At 43.2% G+C, this 16948-nt stretch overlaps 1 protein-coding gene across 3 annotated transcripts in view; it reads left to right on the top strand.

Annotated features, from left to right (window-relative positions):
* Positions 1-16948, top strand: part of CACNB4 (calcium voltage-gated channel auxiliary subunit beta 4) — a gene marked incomplete at both ends in the record, with an annotated part of 243661 nt that overhangs the window by 210482 nt on the left and 16231 nt on the right. For all 3 annotated transcript variants that reach the window (XM_080927132.1, XM_080927133.1, XM_080927134.1), the window contains 6 exons: positions 1161-1237; positions 2571-2590; positions 2800-2880; positions 3781-3839; positions 12416-12525; positions 15866-16017. In XM_080927132.1, the coding sequence (XP_080783258.1) occupies positions 1161-1237; positions 2571-2590; positions 2800-2880; positions 3781-3839; positions 12416-12525; positions 15866-16017 (499 nt within the window). The remainder of the gene's footprint in view (positions 1-1160; positions 1238-2570; positions 2591-2799; positions 2881-3780; positions 3840-12415; positions 12526-15865; positions 16018-16948) is intronic.

Raw genomic sequence — 16948 nt, 5'->3', positions numbered from 1 at the left:
AAAAAATGTGCTATTTATGGTTCCCTTTGCTTTTATCCTAAAGAAAACCTTTCCAGAATAATGGAAGATCTGAGAAGTACAGTTAACCCACCCTTCTAATGAGTAATTTGTAAAAATGTTTTATTATTAATCCTCTTGTTCCCTTCGCTCTACACAGTTCATCCTCTCTGCTTTTCAGCACACTTGACCCTTCCTGGAGACAGTGGCATCTGTCTCCTCCCCTCCCTTCTCCCCCTCCTCTCCCTCTTGAGACCCCTCTTCCTCCTTTGCTTTGTCTCTTTCAGGCCCCTGTGCACCACTCCAGTGACACCTTCCTTCCCCACCATATTTTAAATTATACCCACCCCTTCCCTGTATTTTGCATCTCTTTCCAACTTAATTATTTCTACTACACTTAACTACTCTAAGAAATATTATGCGTTTACCTATTTATCTTGTGTAGCCTTGATTAACCCCTACCAGAATATGGCTCCCCATTTCTTACCATCATTGACTATTATTAATACACACATATATATGTAAATATATATCATTTACTTTGAGGCAAGAGAATAAGGGCTTATTCACAGAGGCTCATTTATCACACTCCTCTCTGTAGGGTATAGATAACTCCTATGTCCATAGATGGAGAAAACTAATACTCAAAGATATACTGTAGTGTGTCCCACCAGCCTGCCAGTAAGTGGCAGACCAGCTCATTACAGGAATATAAGCATAATTGAATTTCTATTGATAGAGCCATGACTGTGGGCAGCAGAACTGGTCAAGGAACACTCTCCCCCCCCCCCACACACACACTCTTAAAAGTTCTCCTGTCTTCTTGCTTGTTCTGAACTGAATGGCCCCTGACCAGCGCTTTGATGGCCACTGGTCTCAGGTAAACATGGAGCTCCAAAGAGCATCCTTACTAGCATCTTTCTGCTCAAGTTTTGTAGAGATAATTGGGGAAGAGAATTGACAACGTATTTCCAGGTCTCAGTCAGTTCTCCGCTTTCTCTGAGAAAGGAGGTCAGAGAAGTCACTGGAGAAGATTCTTTCCTTCCAACAGGATTTGGTATGTTGTGAATTATTTAGTGGAAGGCCAAAGAACGCCTTGGATTCTCAGTTTCTGTTTTCAAAGGATCTGGGGAGTGAGTCTTAAGTTCCTTTCTGTGTTCCAGGAAATCAAGTGGAAACTCTTCCTCCAGTCTGGGAGAAATGGTTTCAGGAACATTTCGAGCAACTCCCACAACAACAGGTGAGGGGGTCTTGCTGCTATCTGAGAACACTTTTACTAGTTCGGAAATAAAGGGTTGATTGAAAGATTTAAAGATTTAAGGCTTCTTTTATGTAAAATTGCCTTGCTCATTTGGATGCTATTTGATTTGGATAGTACCGATAATAGAAGAATCCAGGTCAGCAGTATAATTTTGAAAAATCTCATTCACCACCTATAGCCAGTAACTCTCCCTGTACAGACCAACCTCAAGCTCATTATTCCAAGCACTCAAGATACTTAAATATTGTGAGGCCAAAAGAGATAAAAGTTCCTGAACTCTCACAGCAATGTACAGCATGTTCACGAAGCTCTGGCATGTGTTGGGATCACGTTGTACATCCTGGGAGGGTTGTAGCCTCGCTACAGCCAAGGTTACCTTGTTTTTAATGTTTGGACATCAGGCAGTTCCAGCCGAGTCCTAGAATTAATGCCATGGAGAGAGGGTATCTCAGTAAAGACTGTGTGTCTTTGGGAATTATGAAGATCTTCACATTCTCTGACTCCTGTAATTCTGACCAGGACATGTGGCCAATTCAGAGCACCACCCAGCCTCACCAGTTCAGATCGCAGGCTAACACTCTCAATGTCAGGTGCATTCTGGGACAGCTCTGGGGGCTCGGTCCTCCAGGACTGAGAAAGAAGTTCTAGGTGACTGTATTTAGACAGGACCCACTGTTTGGATGGCAGCAAAGCCACCTTTGTTGATTGGGAAATAGATTCTGCTTTCTGTTTGTTTGCGGGACACTGGGCTCTGTGACCAGCATTTCTCTTACCACCTGGAGGGGACAGGGGACAGTGACTGGCTACGAGTTGAAAGAAGCATAGTAGAAATGGATATATCAGTATTCAGAAGGAACAGACAACATCTGCAGTGTCACCTCTGGGTTCACCAATGTCACAAATACAAGACAGAAACAATAACAACAATAATAGGGATGCTTGAGGTGATGATGATTTTGCTTACATTGTATCGTTTTTGTTTTAACATTTCCTTTAACTAGCTTGCCCTCAGCTCCACTGTGAATAGCACATCCAGTGTGGGCACACACATGCTTAGTAGTTAGCTAACAACTTCCTGTGCTGCTTGAGTGCCCATCCCCAGCCTCTAATGGAAAAGTCATCGGTATAGAGAGGAAGGTGTCTGTATTTCATGTTCCCACACAGCCCGTTCAGAGCAAAGTGGCAGAGGGCAGTGGCCAGCTTAGAGGGTGCCAGGCAAGCCGTGAGGACAGTGACAGGGTCCCTTTAAACTCATGTGCTATCATTTACAGAGATTACATGTTTTGATATGGTTCTCATTGTTGTCTTTTAGCAAAACAGAAGCAGAAAGTGGTAAGTTGTGTTTTCCTTTTAAACTCCTGCTAAGGTTCCTCTCCGTACACGCCTGTGGCCGTTCCATTGCTGTGGCCCGCTATAGAGTGAGGGATGGACCTCCTCAGTGGGAACCCTGAGTGTCACTTACTGAGAATTCTGGATGTTGCGACTGTCAGGGAGAAAGGCTCAGAGTTACCTTCTCACTGTCTTTGACTCGTCTTTTGCAGACGGAGCACATTCCTCCGTATGATGTTGTACCATCAATGCGTCCTGTGGTGTTGGTGGGGCCATCACTGAAAGGTTATGAGGTACACATTTCATCTGTTACCCCCCTTTTCCTGACCAAGAACCCTGGGAACTGTCCTTCGGACTCAGGGCCCTCCAAGGTTTGGTTACAGATAGGAACCGGTGTAAGGCGGCTCATGGTATGTGAAAGTAGAGGTGGGGACAACTGGTAAAACCAGGATTAAATTCTGGAGATTAATTAAACATCGCCATGTAATGAAGAAGTCTACAGGCTGTGGTGCACGACATTTCAAGTTTTGCCTTCCTGGTTTGTGCTTAAATGGATAGAGCTAGTGGGTTGTAATATCTAAATCTGAAGTTGGACAACCTTCAGGCCAGCCACCCCTCCCCATAGGGTGACGTCTGACGGAAAGAAAGTATTTAGTATATATTTGTTGAATGACCTAATGACCTTCTTGAGGCAGATCTAAGATCCTATCTTTCCTTCTCTGAGCTGGAAATGCCAGGCAATGAGCAGGAAAGTTATGAACGGAAAGTTAAGTGTCCAGACAAGGAGATTACCCAACACACACAGGCAAGCAGGGCAGCTGAGCCCTGTACCAACTTTGAGACTACCCACCGCGTATCACTAGAGGCAAACATGACTCAGCCAGGAGAAGATGGCCAGCATCCTTGTGAATAGGGATAGGAAGGAGGGTTTGCCTGGGGTCCTGGTGAAAACTATAGGCTCATTCCTCAGCTCCCTGGAGAAGGAGCACGGGAGACACTAGCAGCTGTGTCTGATTATCACGAAAGTCTGCCATCTGAGAGCCACTGTAGCTGCCTGGATGTCACGGGGGCTCACCTCGGTCACTGTGTCCTTTGCTTCCACCTCTCTCACTTTTGACTTCTCTCTCTCTCTCTCTCTGTCTCTCCCTCTCTCTGTTGTGTTTGCCTTGTTCTTTTCTCTCACCTCTGCAAAGGTAACAGACATGATGCAGAAAGCCCTCTTTGATTTCCTGAAGCACAGGTTTGATGGGAGGTGAGACATACAGATGTTTTTGTCTTTTGCTGTTTCCTTAACTGAACAAGTGTGATGAACTTATTTGTGGATCTGTGTCCAACCACTTCAGGAGTCTAAGAGTTAAGCTGGACTCAGTCTTCCAGGAGAGTGCGCTCTGGGGCAGCTATGAAAATATGAAGTATAGCCTGAGGTTCCCAAGGACAGAAGGGCCTGGAAAAGGAAATTAATCTCTTTGTTGGGTATAATGCATATTTGTATTTAGTTTCTCCACTATGAGTGAGTTCCTACTAAACTGGTTTTCATGAAGAAATTGGGTAAAAGGTTTGTTTCTGATGGATGTAATGGCCCATTGCTCATGTTGGGTAGTGTCTGGGAACTGTGCATGTGTGTAAATGCATGTATTCACATGCGTATGATTCGAAAGTATATTTATTGTTGTAAGAAAGACCTTCTGGAAACAACCTCTTAATGAGGGAGCAGTCATCACTTGGACATAGGCTTGAGAGTCACTATTGAAGGAAACTGTTTATTTGCACATTGTTTTTTTTTAGAAATAATATGTGTAATTTCATACAAATATGTGTATGTATTTATGATTTGTCAAGAAAGCCTTCTATGTAGCCATGTGAAAATAATTGTTTTCTAAGACTAGCTATAATATAAAGAGCCAAGGGCTGGACGGGGCGGTAAGAGGGCTGTGCACAAACAGAGCCTGAGTTCAGACACCCAGCACTCACATAAAAACCAGCATTGACTCTCGTGTGCCAGCAACCTCACTGCTGTAGGAGGAGGTGAGAGCCACGTGAGGACTTGCTGGCGCTGGATTATGAAAGGCTCTGCTTCAGATGAAAATGGTGGACTGGACCAGATCGGGATTCTCAATGCCGTCTATTGTGGATACCTGCATATAACACACACACGCCACATATACACTTAAACACATGCACACAATATACACAGTATATACTTATAACACATACCACATATACACTCATACACACACAACAAACACACAACACACATATACAACAATATACACATATGAACACATAGCACATACACATACAAACACACATACAACACATTTATACTTACACACACATATAAGCACACACATACAACACACATACACTTATACACACACATACAACACATATACACACAATGCACACACAGCAGATACACATACAAACACACATACACACCACACATTTACACTTACACACACACAAACACACATACACACAGACACACACTCACAAAGCTGTGATTTTACTTCTAGTAATGGAAAACTGCATTGAAGAAATGGGAATGACTGTCTGCCATTAGGTGAATTTCTAAGTATGTGATTGAATTTGGGCTAGGTCACCTTACTAATAGATCCCCAGCTTCGTAATGATTTGAACACACTAGAAGCTTAATTTTACTCACTAACTGATCAGAGACAGGAATTCCTGATGGGGAAGATCAGGTAAGTGGTGAGGGAAATCTCAGGCAGAATGTTTACTTCCCCTGCCATTTGGGGCCCTTGGCTTTTGGCTTGTGTTTTCCAGTCAGCTAAGAGGGAGGGGACCTCTAGGACCTGCAAATAATGCACATAAAAGCTCACTTCATTGGCTAGAACTTTGTTGTGTTCTTAGCTTCGAGGAAGAGTGGGAGGTACGATTTAGCTGTATACCTCAGATGAAGAGAAAACAAAGTTGTCTGTGCCATAATCTAGTGGGCACAAAGGGTTGCTTAAAAAGGGAAAGCATGGTTCTCTCTCTCCCTCTCTCTCCCTCTCTTCCACTCTCGCTCTGAAGACAGGTGGGAAATTAAGCTGTTTGAGAGGAAACAGGAAGAACACAGTGAATATTAGAATCTTAGAAGAGGAAACATGAGCTCTTTAGTGCTCATTGGTCCTCCGATAACCACTGTCAGATAGACAGTCTAGAAGGTTCTGGCTACTGGGAAACTCACCTGGACTCTAACTTTACAGTAGTGGTTTGTGTCCTGTCCTGTGGTGTTCTGGGCCATAACTCTGACCCACAAGTGCCTCTGTGGAGGGCAGGCAACTAACATGAGAGTCAGGTCTGCTTGTCTTGGTTGCATGTGCACAGTCCTTTCAGTTCTGTGTGGTTTTAACCTAAGTTTTAGCTCCCGAGCAGTCCCCCACCCCCAATTCCATCACAGTTCTTGATGGGAACAAATTTCATCTTGTAACTCGGCCTACGCTTACGTTAGGTTGGTTTGGTTCCCCATGCCATTCCTCCAAACAGTGTTATTAAAGGCCAAGCACAGCATTGATGAGAACAAGCAACTACTTCAGAATGTTTGGCCAAGGGAAAAAAGCTGAGCATCTTAGTTGCCATGTCAATGAAGACTGATACCATCTTTGATCCTGAGGCCAAGGAAAAGGTTGTTCATTTACTTGTAGCACAGGCTTGTCTTGAGTCACGTAGAATTTACCTGCCTCAGCCACTGTATCTACAGTTTTGAAACTTCTTTCAGATTAAAGATAGAATTAACATTTCAATGCCAAGTTTTCATGGTGTCTAATGATGCAGAGAATCTGGGGGTGGTGAAATCCCAGAAGCAGCTAGAGCCACAGCTGGAGCCGGGCAGGTCTGGATGAGTCTGACGCATAGGTGTGCCTAGAGAGAAATGGGTAGTAGAGATGGGGGACGGGAGAAAGCTTGCCTTCAGGTAAGGAAAGGACAGGACTGAAGAAAATCCCAGTGAGCCCACTGCAGAGTTGAAGAAGAAGGAGTTGGCTGGGAGTTCCTCAGAGATGCTAGCACGTCTTCTGTGTGGGGAATGCTGTGTTTCGAGCTGTGACAATCTGCTGTGCTATGTTTTTACCAATTAATAAAAGGAGGGAAAACAGCTCATAGTCTTGAGTTGAAATCAGCCAAGAGAGCAGTCCTACCGAGGACACCGACACGGTGAAACAGCACAAACAACACAGACCGACGGAAGCCTGTCCAGAGCTGTGACTATAGTATGGTGGACATCTTGGTCAGAGGATGCCCTGTGGTTTTCAGAAAGAGCACATTAGAGACCCATGGGTTAGGGGGCTTTCCTGTTCAGCACCACTTTTCAGATCCCGATTCCAAGTCAGTACAGCGGAGTAGACAAAACCCATTTGTTTGACTGCAACAAGCAAAAGCTTGCACAACATTTCTTTTCACTCTTTGGAAATGTGAGCCACTTTGGGCCTGTGCCTCACTCAGTTTGTTTGAGTCTAACTGTTAACATACGTAAGGAAAAAATGAAAAATGCGGGACCAGCCCGCTCCTGAGAACCTACTGGATGTGTCGGTGTCCCCGTGCAAGAGTGACTCCTGTGAGTAGACTCGGTGACACTCAGCCTTCGGGGGACACGGTAGGCACAGAGTGCCTCTGTTTCACATCACAAACGCTACCCAGGGGTCATCTTCTCCGGTGAGGTCTGTGCAGCTGCTCAGCCAAGCACTGGCAGGCTGATGAACAAGTACCTCACCAGCTGCAGTCGCTGACTTACACCATATGTTTCAAATCCCCAAACGTTCTCATCGAGGCTTTAAGTTTTTTTTAATTTTATCTATTATTAATTAATTAATTTAATTTTAATTAATTAACAATTCGATTATTTATTAGTTAATTTTATGTTATTAGCACATGTTCAGTGTGCACAGCACTGGATTTCATAAAGACAGTCTTAAGCTTTTAGACAATCAGGTAGCATCATCTTGTGTCCTGAGATCATGCACGAATCCTGTGAAGCCATCAAGGATAGGGTCCTAAAGACAAGGGAGTTATGCTCAAGGGACATGCAGACTAAAATGGATAAACAAACAGAACAAAACAACCCACGAACATTCAAGTGAGAGACAATTTGAAAAAGAATTTAAGCATATAACTTAGAGAGGTGCTAAAACTTAGTACAGAGTTTATTGATGGGAGGAAACGTCTGTTGGTGATGTCACAGAGCATCTGTACCACGGAAATGAAAACTGTTTGCCATTGCACCCCATAAATGGAAAAAGAAACCTCTATCTTATAACCAACATCACCTTCCACTCAGCTTCAACCACAATTCTCTTTTTGTACTGGCCTCCAACACTAGAGAAAACTAAACTCGAATGTTTAAATGACTTCGTATCTCACAGCATTCCCCAGAGTTTCCACTGTACATGGGTTTCACCAACCCTGGGCTGGGTGAGCTCGTGGTAGTGGACTGCAAACTTTGGAAGATAAGATATGAGGAAATGATTCTGCTCGGAGTCCTTGGCTCTCCAACAACTCTTCCTCCAAAACACATTTATACATATACACATGCACACATGCATCATCACCTCGACCAAGCTTCTATTTATTTACTTATTTATTTGTTTTTGTTGAGACAGGGTCTCATTCTGTAGCCTTGAAAAGCCTGGACATTTTTCTGTAGATCACGCTGGTGTGGAACCTCAGACACCTGCCTCTGTCTCCCAAGTGCTGGGATTAAAGATGTGCACCAGCCCTCTAAGGCAGCCTATGGGAGAAAGGGTATTTAGGGCTTACAGTTTCAGAGGGATGAGAGTCTGTAACTGTCAGGGAGCAGAAGGGTTATACCAGGCAGGCATGGTGACTGAAACCAGGAGCTAAGGGCTGAGGGCTCACACCTTGATTAGAAGCAAGAAACAGAAATCAAGATCTAGAAATGCCATGTGGCTTTTGAAACCTCAAATTAGCAGACTTCCTCCAGGAAAGACATGCTTCTATGCCTCCCTAAGCAGTGACACCAACTAGGTACCAAGTAGTCAAATATCTGCGAAGCGGCGGACATCTTAAACCACCACAAATGCTAAGAACAATCATTCAAGAAACTGGTTTTATAAAGGGCCTTCTTGTCCCACAGCAATAATCCCGTAAGATACTAATGACAAATCTGACACCTTTTTTTATTGATTAGGGGATGGGGTCCAAACATTCTGTAATTTGTCCTTGAGCATGAAAATCCAAAGAAAGGGGACCCTGGGTCTCCTTTGCCACCCTGTTCAGCCAGCTTTGGAACACTTTTTGTGTGAGTACTAGGGATTAAAAATATGCATTATAATGAATGGGCTTCTTACTAATTAGCTGGAACAGAGAAGGATCTTCCAGCTGTTGCATTAGCAATGTGGGAATACTAATTAGAGTTGAGTGGATGTGTCATAATCGAAAGAAATACCTTCCTATAGAAAATCCAGAGGGACAGATAAAATCCACAGACAGCCCTGCAAATAAGGGTGCCTGCCACCATGCCTAGTGTCCTGTGGTCAGTCCCTGGGCCTCACATAATCAGAGAGAATGGACTTCTGGAAGTTGTCATCTAACCTCCACTAGCAGATTCTGGCATGTGTGTGCCTGCTGCCAGCCCACCCCATATAAATAAGAACGTAAAAAGAAAATTGAGATCTCCAGAAAACGAAAACTCAGTCTCATCAACCAAGATCGATGCTGAAGTGACCCATGCAGCAGGCAGGGTGCATGCAGACTTGCTGAGTTTAGAGAATGGTTTGCTTCGATTCAGGGATGTTAGCTGCTACACTTCATCTTCAGGGGAACCGAATGCTGTCCAGTAAATACAGACAGTGTCTCAAGGAGACTGCCAAGGGAAGACTTTGGAGGTTTCAAGATGCACCAGAGTGCTCAAGGACCAGGGGGTGGTAAAGCAAGAGGGTGGAAGGGTACCATTAGTTCAAAGACTTTATACATCTAAGGAACAATTGATAGCAAATGTACAAAGTTTGCTGAGGTGACTTTTATTTAAGAAGAAAGAGATCATGGCATGGTATGTGATTTTGATAATATTGAGCCTTCAACAGTAAAAAAAAAAAAAACAAAAACAAAAACCTTCATCTTAATGGTAGCCGTTTAGAGCAGAGTCTGCTCCTTCCTGAACGCTACTTCATACGTGTGTTTTTTGCTAACAGGCCATATATATTATCAGTGGAGTCTCTTTCATTACAAAATAAAATAAGAAAAAGAGCATTCTGTCACCCGCATTGTTTCCCCCATTTTTAACTTTCAAAGCAGCTGTTTCTGTATACATTAAGGCCAGTTGTCCTGGATAGCTTTGTAAAGGTACTTTGTAACCCAGGGAAAGCATGGGCATACGCATTTGTTCATGATTTCCTCAAAATCTAAAAAACAGGAGTTACAATTTGGCTTATGCAGAACTAGAGAATTTTGGCACCGCAAAAATTATTATTCTGGAAAATTTGGATTCTGCCTTACTTCATCTCACTTATCAACAGCCATGTACCTGGTTGTTCTGGAATATGAAATACGGAATACGCCTCTATTCAGATGTTCTACTCTTTAACAAAGACCTGAGCCCCTGCCTGAAGGAGCTTACATCTCAGAACTGCAGGAACAGCAGCCACAGCCTGTAGTCCCAACGTTCAGGAGGTCAGCCTGGGCTACAGAATGAGACTCTGGAAAGGAAGGAAGGAAGGAAGGAAGGAAGGAAGGAAGAAAGGAAGGAAGGAAGGAAGGGAAGAGGCTGGAGTGGAAAGGCTGGAGTGGAAACTCAGATATGGGGCTCACTTGATTCAAATCTGGTTTGAACCCTCACGGTGCTCTCAGCAGGGCGAGAGCTGTAAACCTGCAGCTGATGGCTTGGTCATCTCAGAGAGTTGTTACTGGAAACAAAAGTGAACCAAAAGAGAATTGTGCAACCAATTGTGACCAAGACTCTTGCTATGATGAAGGCCTCTTTAGACCCTTACTGCCTGGAATAAAGGGAATTTCCTCCCTTCTCAGTTTCCTTCTTAATAAAAGCGGAAGTTTTTTCTTTCGGCAGTGTTTTCTGATGCCATGTAGCTCAGTTGAACTCTTCTTCTTTGCCTTTCCTACTTTCTCTTTTACAAAACAATGAAAGCATGAGTGAGCTCCGCATAGAAGACAGAAATTCAGAAATATGACCTCCAGCCCCGGTTGGCACTCACAGTGGTCCCAGGAAATCTCCTCACAGCTTTTGTTTCTATAAGGGATAATTTGAGGCCACCTTAAATAATTATAAAGGCATAAACATTCAAAGAGTTAAAACATTGCAGTGTCTGAGCACCTGAGGCTTATGAACGCAGCTGCCCCGGCCAGCACCGGCTTCAGATCTCACTAGAAGCTCTGCATGTTCTGTTGTGGTAAAGCTTAGGCACGGAGGTAAATACTTATGGTTCCTAGACAAGGAAGGCAGAGACAGGAGGATTATGAGTTCAAAGTTATCTAGATACATATGTGAGGTTCTGCCTCTAAAAAGATTTTGTTTGTTTGTTTCCAAGCATTTATGAAAAGGACAATTTTAGGTCCTTCCCAAGGCTGATAGTCACCAGAGTTTCCCGACAGTATTAAAATGGCCAGAAACAGGAAGAGTGAAAGCATGTACAATTAAATCCATGCTTCCTTCTCTGCTTTAACCCTCAAAGGAGTTCAGCCCTGGAGAAGAATAAGTCTGCTAAGAGGATAAAGAGAAGTGATCCTCCCCTTTCTAAACTCAGCCATGCAGTGTGGATCAGGGTAGGGAAGGTCTGTGGATTATCTCTCATTGTTCTAGGTAGACTGGCGTTGAATTCTACAGATAATAGCCAGAAGCTGAGCAGTCTCAGTTAAAAATTATTTTAAGGGCTGGAGCAATGGCTCAGTGGTTAGGAGCGCCGACTGCTCTTTCAGAGGTCCTGAGTTCAATTCCCAGCAACCACATGGTGGCTCACAACCATCTGTAATGGGAACTGATACCCTCTTCTAGTGTGTCTGAAGACAGCTACAGTGCACTCATATACATAAAGTAAATATAAAAATATTTTAAAAAAATAACATCTGCATGACATCATTTGATAATACATATTCCAGTTGCTCTCCTCTGTCCGTACAAAGTCTCTGCTCTAGTCTTCTGTGGCAGCAAGGTATGTTCTAACTCCAGTCTCACGGTCACATTGATTTCATCAATTGGGGTTACAAGCGCACACCAGATATGCACAAGTGCCTATCAGATGTGCACAATCCTGTGCAAGCATACTGAACCTCCCGTGCCTGCAGAGAGGAAACCACATTTCTCACATCCTACCCACAAAGCTACTCTTATGTCTATGGTGAAATGCTTCATATATTAGAAATCAACTACTGAGCCAAGAAACACAACTTAGTTACCAACTGGGTGATTTGTCTTTTCCTGCGATCAAATGAAGCTTTTCCTTTTTGGCCAACAGCATTGGGGCAGAGCAGTTGTGTATCCTGAAGGTCTTGTTCAAGAGCAAATCAACTGTGAATTCTGAGGAAACTGTACAGCTGTTTCCTAGAATGAGCATGGTCAATTCATGTTTTGATTCCCTCCTGGTATGCTGTGTGCTTTAAAGACAACTTGGCCAGGCAGGCCATAAGGGAGGGAGCACATTTTCACTGGAGTGGTTTTTCAGCTAAAGAGCCAAAGCCTGCCGCCATGCATAATTTCTGTTTTAATATGAGCTAGGGTTTGCTTAAAATCCTGGTGGCCAATGTTTACTGTACAGTGGTTCCATGGTAGTATGTGATGTGTCTACTGCAGCTAAGAGTCTCTCAGAAAGCCACATGACATTTTTACTGGCTTGTTGTGTTCTGTGTTCCTCTCCTTAGGATATCAATAACAAGAGTGACAGCTGACATTTCTCTTGCTAAGAGGTCTGTCCTCAACAATCCTAGCAAGAGAGCAATAATTGAACGTTCAAACACCAGATCCAGCTTAGGTAAGATGTTCTCATATACGCATGAGGTATGTGGGTGGGGAATATCTTATCCTACGTGGGCAATGACCTGCCTGGAGAAGTATTGAATATCTGTGGAGAAAGTCAGCTGATGGGCAGGATGTGGGCAGAGTCTTACAGCAGCCAGAACCCTTCTCTCTCTCCCTCCCTTCCTCTCTCTCTCTCTCTCTCTCTCTCTCTCTCTCTCTCTCTCTCTCTCTCTCTCTCCGTCCCTCCCTCCCTCCATCCCTCCCCCCCCATATGTGTCTCTCTCTTCTCTCTCTCGTCCTCTATCCTCCCATTTCTCAGTTCTAGACAATTAACAGTGTAGTGGAAGCAGACCTTCTCAGGCTCCTCTATTAAGTTGCTCTGAACCATGGGAAACCACGTATTTCCTTTTCCCTAAACATCACAATAAGGTTTCTGTCATAGGTGACACATAGCTGACAAAGGAGCAAATGAGATGCTTAGAAGGGGAAGGTGATAATATTCTTGTGTGGCCAACTGGTATACCCAGAAGAATCACACCTTTCAGTAGAAATGATGACTTTCGGGATGGACATGCAGGGAACTTGAACTTGTCTTTTCTGGGTACTTGTTGTAAAGCATCTTAAAATCCTTCTGTAGAGGAGAATGAAACTTTGGGGTGTACATGGAAGTGAGCCACTTTGAGGAATGTTGCCTTGAGCCCTTGGGGGAAAAAATAGCAACAGTATTGGGAGCTGGGTAAGACATAAGCATCTGTAATCCTGGCACCTGGGAAGTGGAGTCAAGAGGATCCGGAGTCTAGGCCAGCCTAGGCTACATAAGACCTTGTCTCAAAAGCAAGCAAGCAAATAAACAAACAGAGCCAACTTGGGCACATGGAGCATCAGCAGTTCCAAAGATGCAGACTCACACCAGGCTAGTGGTAAAGACTGTTTGTTAAGGGCCTCCAGCACTAGATTCTCTGACTGCCCCAGCCTTGTCTGTCAGCTTCAGATTTATGAAGAACCCCTCTGAGAATCTGTCTGATTGCTGCTTTTCTTGAAGAAAATAAGATAGGTAGATAAAAGTGCCTTTGCCTTCCTTATGCCTATAATTTGCTTATTATACCATATATACATATTTTTCAAATGCTGGGCTCACACGCAGTGTAAATGTGGACTTCTCCTGATCTACCCAAGTTCCACCACCACTGCTTATTGCTCAAGGGCTTTGAGTGTTGCAGCAGTGACAATGAACCACCACTTCATTCATTGCTGGTGCAGAGTAAATTTAACCCTGGCATTTCTGAGCTGTTTGAACTTAGACTTAGCGTGCCTTGTGAGTTCTGGGCCTGGGGCAGTATAGTTTGTATTACTGCCTTTTTGTTTCTTCAGAAAGTAATCAAATGTGATTTTACATTATTTTATAATAATGTGTGTGGCTTGAAACTAAAATGATGTCACCTTGTTCCGCTGTGGTTCTGCCTAGATGCTTCTTTAAAACTGTGGCAGATGAATTAAAGTGCAAATCGAGGACCTACCCCAGCATCATTCTGCTAAAACAGACTGCAGTAAAAAATTGGTTTTATTTCCCAAATGCCCTTCTTGAAAAGAATTTCTTCTTAAATTGTCCCTGACATGCTAGGGAAAAAATGGATATATGATCATTATTACTAACAAATGTAGATTATTCTTTCATAAGAACTTGACAGAGGTTTCCTTAAATGGATATCCTGAAAGCTGGTCAGAGATTCAGCGTGGAACCCTTCAGGATGTTAGTATTTGATAATGTGAAAGTGATATGTGCTTTGTCTACTTGGACTCATATTTTAAAAGAAGATTGTCTCTCTCTCTCTCTCTCTCTCTCTCTCTCTCTGTGTGTGTGTGTGTGTGTGTGTGTGTGTGTGCCACATATATAGGAGTACATGAGGAGGCCAGAGAGATCTCTGATCCCCTGGAGCAGGATTAGAGGTGGTTGTGAGCCATGTAATAAGGGTGCTGAGAACTGAGCTTGGCCTTCTGGAGGAACATCAAGTGCCCTTAACTACTGATCCATTCCTTTAGCCCCCATATTCATACTTTTAATGTAGATCACACGTTAAATGTCAGTAATTCTTCAAGGGATGAGAAACTTGCTTCTGTGCAAAGTTTTCCCCTTAGTAAAATTGATTTGGATTTGGGGCATGACCCACTACATCAAGTGATTCATAAACTATACAAAGGACTTTTTGTCGCTGTTCTCGGTTTTTGAGACTGCAGTCCAGGCTGAGACACTCTCTGTTTCCCTGGATGACCTCGAAGTCATGATCCCAATATTGCGGTGCCAGGTATGCACCACCAAGCTCAACTTTTATGTATCTCAGAGAAAACATATGCTTTGATTATGTGGGTTTTTTTTCCCTCAAACAAAAACAACAAGAAGAAGCAGAAGAGAGGCTTGTAAGCCAAGGAGCTCTAATATAATTCATCACAGTACTTGGGAGGTGGGGGCAGAAAGATCACAATTGGTTTGACCTGCATGGCAAGCCTCTGTCCCCAAAACAAAGTACTTGGATTGCTTCAGACATTTGAAAAGAGCTAGCATTTTGATTTGACTAATTAGAAGATGCAGATTTGGGTCACCTGACTATTACAACCTGTCATGTTTCAGTTAAGATACAGTGCAGCATTTGAATATAGTCATCTCTTCGTGTGTGTGTGTGTGTGTGTGTGTGTGTGTGTGTGTATGTGTTTGGTGTGTGTGTGTGTGTGTTAGTTAAACTTATAGCAACTATATCTTAGAGAACTTCATTGGCTCTAAAGCTTAAATTCAGCTAGACTTGGTAATTTTCTGGTCATCTGAGAAAACTCAGGATACAAAACTGTGCATAACATTCCCTGTGAATCCGACTAAAGTACTTCCTGAATGTGGATCTTGTTAAAAGCAACCCTCCAGTGGAATCACCATAGTTATATAAGTAATACCGTGCTGGGCCAAGTATACAAAGCACACCAAGAGAGCTGGTTCAAGTTCTTCTACTAGTTGTTTTATTCTGTGCACAATTTTATCTTTAGAAAAGATTTTAAAAATGAACAGACATGGTGTGGCACACACCTTTAATCTCAGCACTCGAGAGCCAAAGGCAGGCAGACCTCTGTGAGTTAGAGACCAGCCTATTTGACCTAACATGTTCCAGGCTAGACAGACCTACATAATAAAACTGTGTCTCAAAAAAAAAAATGAAAAAGATTTTGTTAGACAGGTTTATGAAAGTCCAAAACAGTTTATTCTACTGTATAGACAGACACACACATCTGAAAGCTTACGCCATCTCTTTTTAGCATATGTAATAATTACGACTGACCACTACCTGACATTTTATTGTTTCCCCTTTTAGCGGAAGTACAGAGTGAAATTGAAAGGATTTTTGAGTTGGCGAGATCTTTGCAATTGGTTGTCCTTGATGCAGACACCATCAATCACCCAGCACAGCTGATAAAGACATCCTTAGCGCCCATCATTGTCCACGTGAAGGTCTCGTCCCCAAAGGTACTCACTGCATTCCTGTCTACTGTCTAGAAGCCTCCCTCATGATTTCCTCTAGGCCCTTTTAGTTTGGGGGCAGAAGAATGTCTCCAGAGTCTGTTAATGTTTTAATCTTAAAACAGTACTCAAGTTCTAGGAATCTGAGGGTAGCCGAGAATAATGCTACATCTCTTCGAGAAGCTCCTACCTGCTGTCAGCTTGATAGAATACAAATGGTGCCCGAGGAAGGAAAATTAAAAGTAGACTCTGGCTTTCCATAGGCTGTATATTCCCTCTGGGCCAATGTTCTGTTTAATATCGACTCTTAAATCACCTGTATTCTTTACTCAGTTGAGAGAGGGAGTACATAATCCAGAGAGATATCTCATGTAAGGTGAAAGATCACCATGTAAGCATCTACAGCAATACTACAGACCTTGTCATCTGTGTGTAGCTGGGCTTATTGAGGAGCATAGTTCTTCCTTGGTTGAGCACAACTAGTCACGAAGGTGCCAAGTGATGGGGATAGAAAAAGACGGCCCAGATCCCACCCTTGATTTTGATGTTCTTTTATTTCTTACGTTTACTTAGTTGCTTTTTTAAGTCTCTGTGTGAACTTGTGCTGTCATGGCATATGTGTGGAGGTCAGAGGACAACTTGTGGAAGTAAATTTTCTCCTTTCACCACGGAGGCTCTGAGGATTGAGGCTCTGAGGTCATCAAACTTGGTAGCATTCACCGTCACCCACCAAGCCTTCTCACTGTCCCCGTTTTTGCTTTTAGACAGTGATGGTGTTCAAAAAATAAACATAAAATAGATACCCATGAGAGGCATTATCTTAATACTTAGCTCCTTTTCAAGGCCTCCTAGGATGAGGGGGGGTTTTGCCTAAATGCAAATTCACATCCCCACCCAAAGAGCGGTCGTCTTTTGTGGTTAGAGAAAAGCATAGAGA

This window comes from Micromys minutus, assembly GCF_963924665.1.
Source record: "Micromys minutus genome assembly, chromosome: 13".
NCBI lineage: Eukaryota > Metazoa > Chordata > Mammalia > Rodentia > Muridae > Micromys > Micromys minutus.
The sequence above is the reverse complement of the archived record's forward strand: the minus strand, read 5'-3'. Positions and strand labels throughout refer to the sequence as shown.